General features: G+C 40.3%; 1 protein-coding gene across 1 annotated transcript in view; it reads right to left on the bottom strand.

Moving 5' to 3' along the window:
• Positions 1-18,582, bottom strand: part of LOC109912552 (voltage-dependent P/Q-type calcium channel subunit alpha-1A-like) — a 547,201-nt gene that overhangs the window by 315,190 nt on the left and 213,429 nt on the right. The window contains exon 7 of the mRNA XM_048617794.1: positions 17,837-18,024. Coding sequence (XP_048473751.1) covers positions 17,837-18,024 — 188 coding nt within the window. The remainder of the gene's footprint in view (positions 1-17,836; positions 18,025-18,582) is intronic.

The following is an 18,582-nucleotide window of genomic DNA, read 5'->3' as shown; positions in this document are numbered from 1 at the left end:
AATTGGTTGGTTAGCAAAGCATTCTTTGGACTGACCAGTACAACATCTGCTACATAGACCATATGCCTGAGCAAGTGGCTGATCAAATCAAAGGGGACCCTCCTTAGATTGTTCATAATGAGGCAGAGCACAGACAATACTCAACCAGCCTGCACTTGTGAAATCCAAAACAAACTCTTCACTGTTAGGTGCCATTCCATGTTTGGATGGCACTTGGTGAACTATCTTGAGTGTGTTTGTAGGTACATTAACACCAAATTTAAGATAGTCAAAGTTTGTAAAGTGTCTCATTCATACTTGCCTGAAGCAACATACATTCATAATCTTGCAAATTAAAGGAATATACCGATATTCTTTGGAAACTATATAGTTCCCTGTTTCTTTCCCCATGGTAACATCAGGGCCAGTCAGAGTCGACATGCCAATCAATCAGCACCTCTCTCTCCTGTAATATAAATTGTTGTGCTCATTTAAATTTTGACATCTTTAATTTTATCATTCTGGAATGAGTAATGAACAAAATACTTCAGCATCATGCCTATTTTTTGGCAATTTTCAAACTACAGTAAAAGTTAACGATATTTCAGTATACCGACAGTTGAGAAAACCAAGCCTCCAGCTCACCAAGCCTCCAGCTCTCCAAGCCCCATTTGTTCTTTAATAAAGAGACATTTTTAGGACAGTTATGTTTAATGTAAAATATATAAACTGTTGTGGCCCCACAGCCATTTTTAGATACCAGGATTGAACTAGCTTCCTTCTTGAGAACAACTAAAATGGTTTCTATATTCCACTTGGATGGGAATATATCAGTGTCAATAAAAATACTGTAGGCCAACTTCAGAAAATATTCCTTCGAAAGTTCTTTAAGAACACAAGCATTCATGTCATCAGGACTTTGAAGGCATCCTGGAATTGAAAAGAATGTTCAAGAATCTTGCACTAATCTTGGTCTACCTGACCAGGTCACTGAAGGAACATGGCAGGCCAAGCAGCATCATAGGAGCAGAGCCTCTCTGCTCCTATGATGCTGCTTGGCCTGCTGTGTTCATCCAGCCCTGCACCTTGTTGTCTCGGATTCACCAGCATCTGCAGTTCCTACTATCACTGAAGGAACATGTTCAGTTAGGCCTTGAGTTTCAAACTCTAATTCGGCAAGTACGACATTTAGAACTCTTCCACACATAATAAATGTGGGACATCACCTGAGCAGTTAGGGAGATTGGACCTAGTGTTAGCTTGTATGATTTGCCCTTTGAGCTAAAGGTTGTGTTTTCAAGTCTTTTCCATTATAGTACTTAAGTACTTATCTTAGGCTGACATTGGAGCGATGTTTTCTTTTTAATGGGACATTAAATTTACATCCTAATAGGCATAAACTCACAACACAAAAATCCCTAGACTTGGCTGGAATTAACAGTTTCACTTGCAGAAGGCAAAAGGATAACTTATTATGAAATGGAAAAGTTAACGGCGACGCTGCGGGGTGCGTTATTCTGAGGTTTAAACTAAGATTCAGCATTATGCCGCAGCAAAGGGGGCTTTGATATAAATCAAGCCTTTGCTATATAGCTTTGATGCTGACAGTGGATGCAAAGATTTACTGAAGCACTTTATTTCTCCTGAAATTGACATTGCTCACATCAGTGAATCCAAAAATTGCTTAAGTTCAGAAAATACTCAAAGCCCTGAGTCCTTAATTACAGTTGAGCGTTGTAATCCATTATTGTCGCTCTCTTGCGTTCCCATTATTCTCAGTGTTCTTAGGAAAATATGTTCATGCGTAATAACACCATTTTTTTCTAAATATATTGAAACATTAAAGAACACAAACTACCTCAAGGCAAAAATACAGAATTGTTCCAATACTTTGCAAACTTCTGCCTGGGGCACAAGAACTCTTAACAGCCTCTCAGTCTTTGGCCCTGCATTCAGTTAACCCTTACCCCAAATTAATAAACTGGAACTCATGTTTGCTGCAAAATAAACAGCATTAACATTTTTTTTTCTCAGTCCTAGTTCACTAACAGGGATTAATATGATCCCTATTATGTGGGTTAATTATACATAGGAGGGAAAGATTAGGTGTTTTAAAAGAGAAGAGAAATCCATGGAGTAATTCAAGGGAATTAAGTCCAGAATATTGCTTTAACATGGTATCGGTGCTGTTTTGCTGAAGCCAGAATGTCATTATTAAGGCGACAATTGGTCTCAGCCCCCCTGAGCCAGTGATGGAATAAACAAGCCTAGACTCCCAATAATCTGTATGAATCTACATTGATCTTTGCAGAAAAATGTGTCCATGTGAAGTTTGTTCAAGAGTAGTATCTGGCTTTGATTTCCTCCTTACCATTAACCATGTACTGATTTTGTCCACATATGATTAATCTTTTAAACATGGTGCCAAAACAGCTCTATAATCAGCTCATCATGAATTTGTAACTAATCTCACTACAGCTCATTTCTGCAGTTTCTTCTCAGTAACTTCCAGGTTTCTACCAGAGTTAAAGTGGGAGAAAAGTAAGCAAACTTTCAGGACCAAAAGACTTGAGTACTTCTGTCACTACCACTACTTTTCTTGAACATAATACTCCCTGTAGCACTGTTTCACTTGAATTGCTCTACTTTCCTGTCTGACCCCCGTAACTCTCAACTTCCTTGTTGATCAAAAATCTATCTCACTCTGCCTTGTATAAATGACACAGCCTCCAATACTTTCTGGGGAAGCAAATTCTAGACTCTAACACTCAGAGAAAACAATTTTTCTACATCATCCCTAAAAAGGAAATGTATTAATCTTAGACTGTGTCCAGTCACATCTTTTCCCCAACCCCACCCCAGCTTGCATAACTGTTGTAAACTTCGTTCCTTGCTTTTATATTCCATTCCCTCTCAAACAGGTGGATACATTCCATGTGACTTCCTGATCACTCCCTGCAACTACATTCTAATTTTATTTGATTCATGTACCAGTGCACCAAGATACTACTGCACCTGTAAGCTCCACAACCTTCCTTCATTTAAACAGTATACTCCTTTCTATTCCTCCTGTTTCTTTCAAAGGAATACTGTTTCTGATCAAAAAACCAACATAAGCTGCTGATCCATCCTCCCCTTTATTCAAATTGAAAGATCAGGACCTAGACATTTAAAGTCTGCCATTAGTGAACGTCCTGTCACTTCAGTCCTGTGCTTAGGCACTGACATGGATACACGAGTCTTCATCCCACTTGTTGTCTACCAGGGTTAAGCATGAATTCCATTTCAAAAGTATAATGCTAGCTCAAGAGGACGATCGACAACACAAAATTGGCAATAAATTCTGAAATAGCATACAACAGTGATGTTTAAAATGATGAACGAATAATATGAGAAACTAAATGGAAGTATGCTGCTTCAATTTAACAGCGGAACTTATACTGAGGTAGCATCTTTATTGTATGAAACAAGTTGAGGAGCAATACAAACAAAGCATTCAAAATTAGTTTGGATCACTGGATGAAAAGAACAGCAATGAAAATACTTTGGAACAGTTTACCTACCGACGTAACAGGTCCACAGAGGATGCCATATCCCTAGCCCTCCACTCATTCCTGGAACATCTGGACAACAAAGACACCTACATCAGACTCCTGCTCGTTGACTCCGGCTCCACCTTCAACATCATTATCCCCTCCACACTGATCTCAAAATTGTGTGACCTCGGTCTCAGTTCGCCCTAGCAACTGGATCCTCAGCTTTCTGACCCACAGACCGCAATCTGTGAGGATAGGTAACTGCACCTCCTCCATAATAGCACTCAAACTGAAGATCCACAGGTCAAACCCCTACTATACTCCCTGTACACTTACGACTGTGTTGCCAATTTTCAAATGAACGCCATCTACAAGTTCGCTGATGACACCACTGTAGTGGGATGAATATCTAACAACGACAAGTCAAAATACAGAAGGGAAATAGAGGGCATGGTGCAATGAAAACAATCTGTCTCTCAACAAAACAAAAGAACTGATCATTGACTTCAGAAAGAAAGAAGGAGAACATGCCCCCATCTACATCAATGGAACTGAGGTTGAGACAGTGAACAGCATCAAGTTTCTCGGAGTGACGATAACCAATGAGCTGTCCTGGATTTCACATGTAAATGCGACAGTCAAGAAGGCACAACCACCCCCCTTCTTCCTCAGGCGACTCAGAAATTTGGCATGTCCATAATGTCCCTCACTAACTCCTACAGATGCAGCATTGAAGCAATCTGTCCGGGTGCATAACGGCCTGGTACGGTAACTGCTCTGCCCAGGACTGTAAGAAACTACAGAAGGTGGTGCGCACAGCTCAGGCCATCAGGGAAGCCAACCTTCCATCCATGGACTCTATTTACACAGCTCACTGCCACGGAAAGGTGGCCAACATCATCAAAGACCCATCGCACCCTGGTAATGACCTCCTACCTCCTTCATCAGGCAGAAGATACAGAAGGCTGAACACACGCACAAGCAAGTTCAGGAGAGGCTTTTTTCCAGACGTTATCAGACTGTTCAACAGACTGTAGCCTCAAATAATGTAACACGCAATGTAACCTGTATGTCTCTAAGTCTTTTTGATCTGTATGTCCTTTGCTTGCTGTGATCTGCCGGTACCACTCATAAACAAAGCTTTTCACTGTATTTCGGTACAAGTGACAAAAAAATCAATCAAAATGTGTAAATGTGACCAGGAATATACGCTAAAGCAAAGACTGAACTCAAACACAGACCGATTAGTCTGAATTATCTGTTCTCATGTTACAACTTCTATGTATTTCATTTTCATTCATTTATTTCTATGTCCACAGTAGCATTGTATGCGAAACGAAGAATGGTCACAAATACGAAGTGGTATTGATGACCCAGTTCCTGAATCTACGTAAAGAACAACGGGAAAAAATGCTAACATATCACATTGATTTTTCTAGTGAAAAAAATGATTGCTTATTACATGAGTTTGGTAGTTTAAAATTATATTGGAATCCAGTTGTAATTTCAACTCTTGATTTTGCTACAAATGTGTTTGCTCAAGAATAGACATTGCGAGGTAAATTATAAAGAAAGGAATAGTTTAGGACATTTTATTGTAATCTGAATGTAAAGAAATACTGTACTGATATGACATCCCTCTCTAACCTGCAGTGAAAGAGGACATTAAGGTTCTGCCTCTTCCTGTGACTGGAACATTATCCATCTTATTCTGCACAATGAATGCCATTCTGGCCTGTGGCCAAAGACTGCCATACTATATATAACACAGTCATGTAGTCAATCAATAATAAAGTGAATCAAGCAATCTCAACAGAGAAACAGTTGAATAAGCTCATGTGCATCACCTTTCTGGGAATTGTGGGGAGTGTGCGCTCTGGAGAAGTGATCCAGAAAGAATTAAAATATTCAAAACTTTTAAAAACAAAACAGCATGATTTTTAAGGGATATTAATTCCCATATTCTAGTTTTGCAATAGCTGTACTAATCTACCGCTACCTTTCTATTTCCCTTTGTCCTCTTCTGTACTATGCTGAGATGCAGTTCCAGGATCAACATTTCGCAACTTATCCAAACACTCATTCGTCACTAGAGTCTAAGTAGAGTGTCCATTCGGCTTCCACCATTGGGTAATATCATGTTCAATCACACATCCTTGATTGACAATAGTTTTAATTGAGTGGGAAAGGCTGCAAAATCAAATGTATTCCCCATTCTAGAAACCCAAATAAGATCAACCACATTAGCATAGCCTAAGGCCGGAATCATCCATTATAGATTCTAATTCTGACTCCAAATGTAGAAGAGGGAGTCACTACTACACGGGGGCAGATCGGGTTTTCTTCCACAATGATGTAACACATAGCTCATTACATACACATGCACTTTTGGTGGAAGTACAATGGAATATCTTAGAGGGCAATCCCAACCAGGATCTCCGAGGGTCAAAGACCTGGCACCATACTTAAACGCCACCTAGACATCCCTTCACTTATTACAGGTCAGGAACATCCTTCAGTTTCAATTCAAAGGATGATCTGACATGGCATTCATGAGCACTCTGCAATAGCACAGAAACATTCACCTTGAAAGATGCACATTCTGGAATAAGTTTGGGGTTACAATTTGAAAGAAGCAGCTGAAGATCTCTGACATTTGGGAGGACTGCTGGAGATCAGGCCTTTGATCAACTCCATGCAGCTGACAAGCTTCTATTTTCCACCATAACAGCCATGTTGGAGATTCAGAGACAAACGAGGGAACATCAGGCAGAAGAAATCTGTACATGAGGTATAAGCTGTCTCAGTTGTGACTTTGGCGTGCAAGGACTTACCATGCTTACAAGGAAAGGCTGGCAACTGCCTTGGACACGCACGCTCAGCACAACACAGTGTGGTTGCCAGACTTGCATTTATACCTGCAGTCCATCAATACAGCCATGTATACAACGGCTACAAGGTGATCTTCCACCAGATGCCCGTTCATCTCAAGAAGTCAGTGAAGTTCTACCAGAACTCACAGAGGGGAATTCCAGTCAGACACCCTAGAGGTTTTATCAGAGGATACTCAGGGCTGCCCTGCCACTCAACCTCACCTTTGGCTTGGACCTCATTCTTCCTGCAGGTCAGGCAAAGGAGGATGCACTTGTACTATGCAGGAGATTGTCAGCTTGTTGGGGCTGTTTAAACCTCAAGGTTTCAAAAGTTTCCCGGCAAACTTATCACAATCAAAAGGGTGTACTATGCAAAAGGCTATCTCTAGAAACCAACTCCAGATGTCAAGACTGCAGTTAGACATAGTGATTACAAAGAAAGAACAACAAATGATTGGTGATGAGTATGCCTCACGTTATTCTCATTACACAGGAAAGTGTAGACTGACCCAAGCTCACAAGATTGTTTCAGCTCGGGAAAATAGCAATGTCAGATGAGGTGAGAATGAAGAGAAAGTTCATTAGATTGTAAACAGTAGAGAGAGAATCTATTTGAAGAACAAACAAATGCGACCAGACTCTACAAATTGGAAGAATCAAAAACCTTTCCCCTAGCTGAGGGTTCCATAGACAGATAAACAATTTCTCATAATGAGTGGTAGACAATAAAGGACTTAGTTCTTTCAAGAGGATGTGAAGGTTTGGAATTGTCCCATTATAACAGTACTGGAGGCACAGCCACTAGAGACTCAATTCATGCAACTTTAGAATTGTGGAAGAAAAATAGCTCCAGGACTATAGGGATAGTGAGGCAGTATGGTGATGAGTTCTACTCCAGGGTCACACTGGCCTAATAAAGTCCCTCTTTCTGCTCTCCATATGTCCTACCAGCTTCCTTACAAAGTTCTCAGCATGTCTCCATTTAGAGCATTTGTCATGGTGACATGAACTATCAAGCCAAGGTTTGATGGCATGTGACATTCAAGGACCTATGGCCAGCTCAATGATGGCCCTCATGAAGGCATGTGCCGTATTGTACTTCTCCTTAGCATCAATCTGAGGATTCCTCAATGATGTCATCAGTCAGGTCTTCTGGGGAACCCTTGTTTCCCAGCTGCCAACTCTGTAATCAATGAGGGAAACTGAAAACTTTAGCCACTTGTGAGTGCACCAGAATATAGGAATCATGAGAGCTCCTGAATGTCATACACAAACTTGACAAGACAGCTGCAGATTAAGGGCCCGTTTCCTGCTGACAAAGAACTCAGGCTGATATGTGATGGATATTTTAGTGAATTGGAAACGGTTTCTACTGATGTTCCACAGGGCTCAATCATAGAGGTTTTACAGTATGGAAAAAGGCCCTTCAAGTCCATTGTTTCAGCCCCAGTCATAAAGCATCCAAGTAGTCTAGTCCCATTTTCCAGCACTTGGCCCATAGCCTTGCATGCTTTGGCAATTCAAGCGCTCATCTAAATTCTTCTTAAATGTCTTGAGGGCTCCTAAAAGGGTGGTAGAAGCAGGAGTGTGTTCCAGATATCGAACACCCTTCAGGTGAACCTCTAAATGTCTTGCTTCTTACCTTTAAGCTGTGCTCCTTGGTTATTGACCCCTCTACTAAAGGGAAAAGTTTCTCCCTATATACAGCCCTCAACTTTGTATAGATTACAGACAAATTATGACTGATGCAGAACAGGGGATGTCTTAGAGGAATAATCCATGCCTCTTCAAGTGCAGATTAATTCTGTCACTCAGAACATTTTTTCCAATAGTTTCCCTGTCACTGGTGTTAGACTCAATGGTTGTGGATTTCTGGTTTATCCATATCACCCTTCATGAATAATGATACCATGTTAGCTGGCCTTTGGCACATTTCCTGTGGTTAGACAGATTTTGAAAATTAATGTCAGAACCCTGCAATCTACTCACTTGCCTTTCACAGCAGCCTGGGATACATCTAATCTTAGGCTGGTGATTTATTCATTTTCAAGCCCACTAAAACCACAAATACCTCCTCCCTCTCAATGCTAATTTGCTGATTTCTATACCTACATTGTCTTTCTCTATAATGGGTACATTTTCATTTAAAACTGCAGCTATGTCCTTATGGCTCCACAATTTAAAACCCCTTTGGATTTTTCTTAATATTACCCAGCAGTGTGTTTTCATGTTCCGTCTTCAGTCTCCTAATTTCTATTTTAAGTAATGTCCTGCACTTTCTATACTCAAGGCATCCATTTTTTTGTGCCCTCGGTATCTGTCATAATCAGTGGGAAATTGAGAGTCAACCACACTGCTGGGGGTTTGGATTCACTTGTGGACCAGACCAGATAAGGTCTGTCCAGATAAGGACAGCAGTTTCCTTCCTTTAAAGGATATTAGTGAAACACATGAGTTGTTTTGACAATTGACAATGGTTTCATGGTCATCATTAGACTCTTACAGATTTTTACTGAACTCAATTTCTACTAGCTGCCACGGTGGGATTTGAACCAGGGTTCCCAGAACATTACATGGCTCTCCGGATTAGTAGTCTAGCGATAACGCCACTAAGACATCACCTCCCCAGCTTCCTTTTTACCCTTAGCCAATCCTGTCTGTCCCTTGACATCCAAGGTTCTCAGGACTTGTTGATCTCACTCTTCGTTTTACAGGAATATGTTGGTCCTGCACTGTCAGCCTTGGTCCTTTGAACACATCTCACTGCTCAGATATGTATTTTCCTGCAAGTTGTTGCTCCCAGTCCACTTTGACCAGATCCTGCCTTATCATATTAGAATCAGCCTTCCTCCAATTCTGAACCTTTATTTCAGATTCACCTTTGTCCTTATCCATAATTATCTTAAATCTTGTTAATAATGGTTACTATCACTGAATTTTTTCCCATTGAACACATCTACCACCTGCCCAGCTTTGTTCCTTAAAATTAAATCCAGCACTTTTGGAAGACTTTATACATGGGCTTAAAAGGCTTTTCTAGATACATTTTAAGAATTCTAAGAATTTTAAGAATTCCTTCAGCTCTAAGTGTTTTACACTTTGTCAATTCCAGTTAATACTGGTGAAGTTAAAATCCCACACTGTTATTACTGTAACATTTTTACACTTCTCTGAGATTTACCTACATGTCTGTCTTTCTATCTTGCCCTGACTGTTTGGTGGTCTATTGTACACATCCAGCAAAGTGATCACCCTTTTTTGTTTTGAAGTTTTACACATATGGCTTGACTCCTTGATCAATATCGCGATACCACATCCTCTTCCTCAGTGTTGGATCTCTTGCTGTTTGTGGCATATATTAATGACTTGGACTTAAATGTGGAGGCATGTTTAGGAAATCTGCATCTAACACAGAAAATTGGCTGGGTAGTTGATAGTGAAGACAATGACTATGGATTGCAGAATTATATCAATAGTTTGGTTATTGGTGAAAAAGTGGCAAATGATATTTAATCTAGAGAATTGTGAGATTATGCATTTGAGGACAGAAAACAAAACAAAGGAATACATCATAAATGGGAGGGTATTGAGAGAGGTAGAGGAAGTGAGAGACCTTGGAATGCAGGTCCACAAGTCCTTCAATGAACAGGAGAGGTAGAAAAGGTGGTTAAAAAGGGATATGGATGTTTTCCTCATTGGGTGAGGTTTGAGTACAAAAGCAGGGATGTGATGATGTTAAAGAATGCTGAAATTACATAAAACACTGGTTAGGCCACAGCTGGATTTTATGTATAGTTCTGGTAACCACTATACAAGGACATAATTGCTCTGGATGGTGCACAGAAGAGATCTACAAGATGTTGCCAGGTCTTGAAAATTGCAACCCTGAAGAAAGATTGGATAGGCTAGAGTTGTTTTGCTTAGAACAGAGGAAGCTGACAGACAAGTGAATGGAGATGCACAAGATATTGAGGAGCTTGGATAGAGTGGACAGAGAACACCGTACGCCCTAGCACAAGAGGACGGTTACCAGGGAAAACAGATTTAAAGGTGATCAGTAGGAGATTTGATGAGGGAACATTTAGAGGGAACTTTTTCACCCAAGTTGGTGGGCATCTGCCCAGTTTGGTGGTTGAAGTGGAAACTGTGAACTCATTTAAAAGGAATTTATATCTGTACCTGAAATGTTGAAACTGTAAAGTTATAGGCTAAGTGGTGTAAAGTGTAACTAGAACAGGCTAGTTTATTCAGCAGGCATTGATAATATCGAATTGAAGAGCCTCCCTTTGTCTGTAATTTTTCAATGTGTCAAACCTATCACTCATTGCACCTATAGGAAACCTGCAAATGCAGAACACTTCAGTGTTCTGGCTGCTTAGATCTCTGTACCCAAGAGGAAACTTTCAAATTCCAAGGCTTTTCAGAATACCGCACCTGCAATCACCCGAGTAGACTTGTGAGTCACTGACTGGAAAGTGCTGCAGGACTACCAAGTGGAACGTTGGAACAAGCCTTTTGCAAAGAAGTTTAGTGTCACAGCAATCTTCAAGGCAATTTGCATGGGGTTGCTCCCCCGACCTTGCAGTCACAGGTACTCATTCAACAGCTGCAATATGTAGGACTCAACTTGTTGGGACATCCTGAGGCATCTTCTGCATTGCACTTCAGTCACTGAAAGTAGCTGTACTGTCTCCCATAGATTTTGTTTCTAGCCAATATTCATTCTCACCACAGTCTTGGCCACCTGTACATTGCACCCCTGTAAATTGGTCTACTACTTGTGTCTACTTCTGCATCAGTTACTGCTTTGTTGTGTGATAGCCAGGGCAAGGGCAGAGCTGTTCTGTATCATGGCAGTGTCGATTTCAGGAGATCTGAATAACTGCATTGATCCATGTAGTCAGTTATCTTTGATATTACCCTCCAAATCTGCTCCATTTCACATCTGCTAAGCCTTCCCTTCACATATAAACTCTTCTGGCCTCCTTCCCATCCAGCAAGCCCAAAATAGTGACTGTCACATTGTGTGGCTTCACAGGAAAGCCCCTGTGGCAAAACATTCATATCCAAGAAGATATTGCACATTGGTGGAGTCCCAGGTAGACAGCATAGTGAAGAAGGCCTTTGGTAGACGTGCCTTTATTGATCAGTGCATTGAGTATAGGAGTTGGGAGGGTCATGTTGCTGCTGCACAGGACATTGGTTAGGCCACTTTTGGAACACTGCGTGCAATTCTGGTCTCCCTGCTTTCGGAAGGATGTTGTGAAACTAGAAAGGGTTCAGAAAAGGTTTACAAGGATGTTGCCAGGGTTGGAGGGTTTGAGCTATAGGGAGAGGCTGAATAGGCTAGGGCTATTTTCCCTGAAGCATTGGAGGCTGAGGGTTGACCTTACAGAGGTTTAAAAAATCATGAGGGGCATGGATAGGGTGAATAGACAAAGTCTTTTCCCTGGGGTGGGTAGTCCAAAATTAGAGGGTATAGGTTTAAGGTGAGAGAGGAAAGATTTAAAAGGGACCTGAGGTGCAACTTTTTCATGCAGAGGGTGGTGCGTGTATGGAATGAGATGCCAGCGAAAGTGGTGAAGGCTGGTACAATTACAACATTTAAAAGGTATCTGGAAGGGGATATGAGCAGGAAAGGTTTCAAGGGATATGGGCCAAATGCTGGCAAATGGGACTAGATTTATTTAGAGTACCTGGTCAGAAGGGACAAATTAGACCAAAGGGTCTGTTTCCATGATGTATAGCTCTATGACTTTATGACAGAGATACTTAAAGAATGTCCTTGTACTTTCCTAGACACAACAGTAAACTTCCCTTCAGTGAGGTTAAACCCAAATGTTGAACTCTTGCCCTGGCATGATAGACATGCTACCCACCCACCTTGACTGTCATGAGCAACTAGTGAAGAAAATGGAGGTTCCAATCCTAGAAAATTTTTCCTTTCACTATTTGTTTGCATCTCTCCCTCTTCCTCTATATCTTGGATAGCATGAGATGCCAATTAGTCCACAATGTGCTGGGGCCCCACGCCTTTATGGGATCTTATCGGAACACGATGCTATGAGTTTGGGAGTAATGCTGGCTCATTGGGACTGTAACTCAGCTGACCATTGTTCTCTATCCTGTTGGCTCACAACTAATAGGATGCTTGTTTAATCAGCCAAAAATTCAGACATTAATTCCACCAAACGAACCTCCTCTGACTTTGGATGTTGCCTTTTTGCAGTGACCTACATGGTAGATTTGTTTTCAAAAGGTGATGCGTTTTACTTTTATCATCAGCAATGTAAATTCAATCCTCTGACTGTAACCCATAATCTTATTCCCTTCATCCATCAGCACACCACTTTCTCATTCCTCTCCCTTATTATCCTTGAAGCCTCTGGCATTGCCATCGATTCCGTCACTGTCTATCACCCATCCCATTTTCTAGCAATTGGCATTTTCACTTTCATGTTTACATTTCCACCACTCTATGAGATCATACAATATCTGCTCAAGAGCCTAGAATCAGGGTAGAGCATTTAGGACGGAGACGAGGAGACATTTCTTTACCAAAGGGTGGTGAGCCTGTGGAATTCATTACCACAGGAAGTAGTTGATGCCAAAACATTGAATGTATTGAAGAGGCGGCTTGATATAGCACTTGGGGCTAATGGGATCAATGGTTATGGGGAGAAAGTAGGATTACGCTTTTGAGTCAGACGATCAACTATGACCGTGATGAATCGCAGAGCAGGCTCAAAGGGCCGAATGGCCTCCTTCTGCTCCCATCTTCTACATTTCCCACCCTACCACATTCACATTCAACTCCTCCTTCTCCCTCATGCTGCCATTCAGAGAAGCTACATCACAACTCATTCATTCATTCCTACCGATTTAAAATAAGCTGCATTACTTGAAGAGCAAGCAGCAAGTATCTACTCCAAAGTCCTCAAAAAAAGCCAACCTCACCTAATGCATGCCACTTGTATGGAGTTGGGTGTCTCAATGTATGTATTTCTGGATTGAACAGAACTTAATTGGGAGCAAGAACTTAATTATGATTAAAGAGCCTTTTAATGAGATGCAAATACATGCAAATAGGTTTCCTGACAACTACTGCATTAGGGTGGATCGTTTCACCTTTAAAGGTTGCAGAAGTTAATTGTACATGTTTATCCCACAATTGGGATTCTGAGTTTGGACTCTTACCCAAATACGTTCTCTCACCTGCACATTCACCTTGCCTTCTACAGAACTGAAATATTCGACCCCAAGATTGAATGTGCAGTTGTGTTTATTTATATGGCTCAATACTGCATGGGTCTAGGCCCGAAACGTCAGCTTTCCTGCTCCTCTGATGCTGCTTGGCCTGCTGTGTTCATCCAGCTCTACACCTTGTTATCACTGCATCAGGCAGTGCAGTTTTCTACTTAATCATGGTACCAGAACTCAGCACTGGTTTCATCATGTAGTCTATTGGCCAAGTTCTAAGAACATGCATATCCTCATGTGGTTAACTAGCTATATAATCAATAGTAGAAAATTGTCCAGGGTGATCTGTTCAACAAGATTAAAATTTGAAATAAGAGATTAGACTAAAATGTAAATTCATTCTCGCCAGAACACTATACAGCAATCCACAATTTATAAAAAAGTTGGAAATTTCTGGTATTGTGAGAAAAACAGTAATGGGATGTTTTGCAAAACAGTTGTGGAAATGTATCTGATTCTATGATTGGCTATGTTCAATATAAATCTGACAATATACGATGTTATAAAGGCAAATGTTTCATGTCATGTGAAAAACAATGCAATTTTGTGCTATCAAGCTGAAGTTCGTCACTTTATGTTCACACATTTGAATTATTAAGTAAGGACAAATCAAGGATAACAAAGGTGTAGAGCTGGATGAACACAGCAGGCCAAGCAGCATCAGAGGAGCAGGAAGGCTGACATTTCGGGCCTAGAATGCTGCTTGGCCTGCTGTGTTCATCCAGCTCTACACCTTGTTATCTCAGATTCTCCAGCATCTGCAGTTCCTACTATCTCTGAAACAGATCAAGGATAAACTGAATTTAATTGTTACTTGCTTTGGGAGAAATTAGGATTGAAGGTGGTTGTAAATTCTGGCTCCCAGTCAGGAAACTCCATTATAAAATGTTTTTGCCCTTCTTCAAAATGACTATTTTGCATATACAACAAGGATGTGCTGGATACACAATTAAACTGGCTGACTTCCTGAGGCATTGCTCAATGATCTGACAACAAGGAGAGGGCAATGTTGAAAGGACTACAGGGGTAACAGGAGATGCACCTTCACAATGAAAGAATACGAAAAAGACTTCTGCCCATATGTAGAAAACTCTTTTCTCCTACTTTTAATTTGGTTGCCACAGAGTAAGCAATCAGCAATTTCCTCACTCACTATAGATAAATACAATGGAGATGCATAAATACCTTTTTATATCAACATTCTTTTCAAATTCTCAATATAAATTGAATAAAACAGACTCTCCGTCTCAGTCTCGAGAAGACAGGCTATCTCATAAGAAAGAAGTTATGAAGCTATCCTGTGAAGTCTCACTTCAAAAGAGATTCTAAATTCATCCTCTAGCTTGCTTTGAAATCATTTTGAAAAGCATACTCACATAATATGATAATCTAAGGAAAGATACATATTCAAAGTTACAAAGAGAATCATGTGATGCTTGTTATGATTTCCCATGCTGGAAGCAGAAATTGAGCCATAAACTCATGCCTGCACATATAATGGATGAGATTAACACAGCAACTTGGACAGATTTAAAATCATACATGATATTTTAGAAATAATTAACTCTAACGTTGTTTTATGATAAAAGGCAAGAGCTTAGAGAAACGAGTCATTAATAAGCTATTCAAAGATACAAGAGGCAACTTCAGACATTATTTTCACCATGTTATTATGAAATACTTATATTTCTAAATTTTTTCCATTCGGTGATCTTGGGCTCATGTCACACTACATTCTGTTCTGTGTTTGTAAAATCTTCCTTACTCTTCTGTTTTGACACCATCAACTTGATAACTTGTTGTGATTTCTCTACCTTAATTAGTTTGTACAGTTTTGGACAACTTGTTACTTTGTTTAGACCCGGGTCAGAAGTCACAACACCAGTTGTCGTCCAACAGGTTTACTTGAAATCACAAACTTTTAGGTGACGAAGGAGCAGTGCTCCAAAAGCTTGTGAATTCAAATAAACCTGTTGGGACTATAACCTGGTGTCGTGTGACTTCTGACCTTATCAACCCCAGTCTAACACCAGCATCTCCACATCATGGTTAGATCCTCGTCACTCGACTCTTATACCTATCATGTTATCCAGATATTTGGTTCGTCTCTAGCACCATCTTATTTTTGATATTTTGTAATTATCTCTCTGCCTCAATTAATTGGATCATAGACAATCCCTTCACTTGCCACTCAAGTGTTGAACTTTACTCACACGGTTTGACAGTTTTGATCACCTGCAAAGACTTGTTATTCAGCCTATCAACACTCCACTCACACCATTTGTACTATCTTTTCACTCTTAATTACCTGGTATTATCTTGCAATAATCTCTCTGCCTATAATTTCTGGGCCTGTGTGCTTCCCTCCTCTTTACCTGACAAAGGAGCAGCGCTCCAAAAGCTTGAGATTTCAAATAAACCGGTTGGGCTATAACCTGGTGTCTTGTGACTTCTGACCTTGTCCACCCCAGTCTAACACTGGGACCTCCACTTAAGAACTTCCCTTGTTCAATCTAAAATGTTAACTCCGTTTTCCCCTGCTCAGTTCTTTCCTGACTTGTGGAGAATTTCCAGTATTTCCTGTTTTTATTTAAGATTTACAGCATCACCAGCATTTTACTTTAGTGTCTGCAAAAGTAAACCACTTAAATCCATTATGCCTGCCCTTTCCCCATATTCTTCCAAATTTCCAATATTCCAATACTCATCCACTTCCTTTTTTAAAAGTTAGATATAGCACTGAAAGCTAAAGGGATCAACTGAGTATGAGTAGGAAGTGGGAACAGGATACTGAGTTGAATGATCAGCTATGATTAAATTGAATGATGAAGGAGGTTTGAAGGACTGAATGACCAACTCCTCCTCCTATTTTCTTTTTTTTGATATTAAAAACCACAATGGATTCTGCTTTCATCACTCCTTCTGCTCAGACTTTTTATGCTGTATCATCAACAAAAATTTGTTTGCAAAATCTTCTAAGTGAGTTTTTAAAAAATTAAAAACAATTGAATAATTCCACATTACATGTTAGCATGGGAAGGATTAAACTTAAAATAACCATCTTTCAATTAAGATTGTTGCTGTACATTCTACCTTACATACTCAGCTCATAGCGGTGCAAAATAATCTTAAACTACTGACACTTTCCAGAACATTATTCCATATTGCCTTCAACTTGTACATGGAATTCACAGCCAAGCAAAGCCTGGGTTCTCAACTGTAATTAGCCCATGCATTAACTCACTGTTTATGTCTGAAAGGGCAGAAATCTATATTCTATTTTACATTGTAAAGTGATCTTGTTCTCTTAAAATCAATCACACTCTAACTCAAGTTATCCACAAAAAGTATACAAAGATAGAAAAGTTCTGCATTTAGAGATAGTAAGAACAGCAGATGCTGGAGTCAGAGGTAACACAGTGTGGAGCTGAAGGAACACAGGCAGCATCAGAGAAGCAGGAGAGTTCACATTTCGGGTTGGAACCCTTCTTCAGAAATAGGGGAGGGGGAAGGGAGCTCAGAAATAAATGGAGAGAGGAGGGGTGGGGCTGGGGAAGGTAAGTGGGATGGTGATAGGTGAGTGCAGGTAGAGAGTGGTGGGGATTGGTCAGTGCGGTGGGAGGTGGAAGAGAAGATGGAAAGGTTGTGTCAGGTCAAGGAGGCGGGAAGAGAAGGAGGATTGGTCATGGGATGAGGCCGGGGCTGGGGAGATTTTGAAACTGGTAAAATCCACATTTAGGCTGTAGGGCTATAGGGTCACGAGGCGGAATATGTGACGCTGCTCCTCCAGTTTGCGGGTGGCGTCATTGTGACACTGGAGGAGGCCCAGGATGGAAATGTCACCCAGGGAGTGGGAGGGGGAGTTGAAACGCATTTGTTTGCACCACAGATGAATTAAAAACTTTATACAATATGAATCTTGGAAAACTAAAATTTGGAGTAAGTATAGAAAGCAAAAATTACCATTGGCAATGGTTCTCAAAGACTACAATCTCAGGAAAAACCATTCATTTAAAATTAGGATTAAATTTCTTTCTAAGGTCACAAACAAAATGACTAAAAATTGAGGTCCAGAGCCAAGACCAAAACTCAGATTCAAATTCAAATTAATTGAAAGATTTAAATTAATTGAAAGATTCAAATAATAGTCAGAAATACTTGTTGAAGTCAAGTCTCCTAGTTACTCACATTATACAAGAGATCAGTCCAGCCCTCCATGGTGATGCACTGGAATACGGTCAGTACAGCAAACAGGATGTTATCAAATTGGGTAATTCCATAATTTGGCCCTTCCCAGTATTCAGTGCAGTTCATTCCAACTGGACAGGTTCGAGCGGGTGAGTCTGTCCCACAAGGAGACTCTCCCACTATTTCATCTGATAAGTGAACAAGACAATCTAATATTAGCATTCAAATACTGCAGTATTATACTCAAAACAGAGTGATTCATTTCATTCAATTAAAGGCACATGGATCATTAAGAGTCATAAATAGAAATGCTGTTTCTAATGGTATTTCAAAACTCTATGTTTCATTCATTTTTCAATATTACTTAAAATCCTTAATCAGGTACCAGCCTGTGACTAACTTCACAACATTGTCATGCCCAGATTGAACAGAAGGAGAAATCCTACACTGGTTTTCTTCAAAACAATATTATTTTGTTTGGACATGCTTTACATGGATACTTTGCTGGACTGACAACATATCTGCTATTGATCACATGGCGCCAGTTGACTATAATTTCCAAAAAAATTCTGATCAGCAGTAACCAGGGACAAAGGTTTACATTATTCTCTTGGAGTGTCACACTTATTGTATTATACAGATCTTCCAATCAAGAAACTGCAGACAAGATGTTTACACTCAGATAGCAAGAACTGCAGATGCTAGAGTTAGAGATGACAAAGTGTGGAGCTGGAGGAACACAGCAG

This window comes from Rhincodon typus, chromosome 38, assembly GCF_021869965.1.
Source record: "Rhincodon typus isolate 14 chromosome 38, sRhiTyp1.1, whole genome shotgun sequence".
NCBI lineage: Eukaryota > Metazoa > Chordata > Chondrichthyes > Orectolobiformes > Rhincodontidae > Rhincodon > Rhincodon typus.
This window is presented reverse-complemented; position numbering and strand designations above follow the sequence as displayed.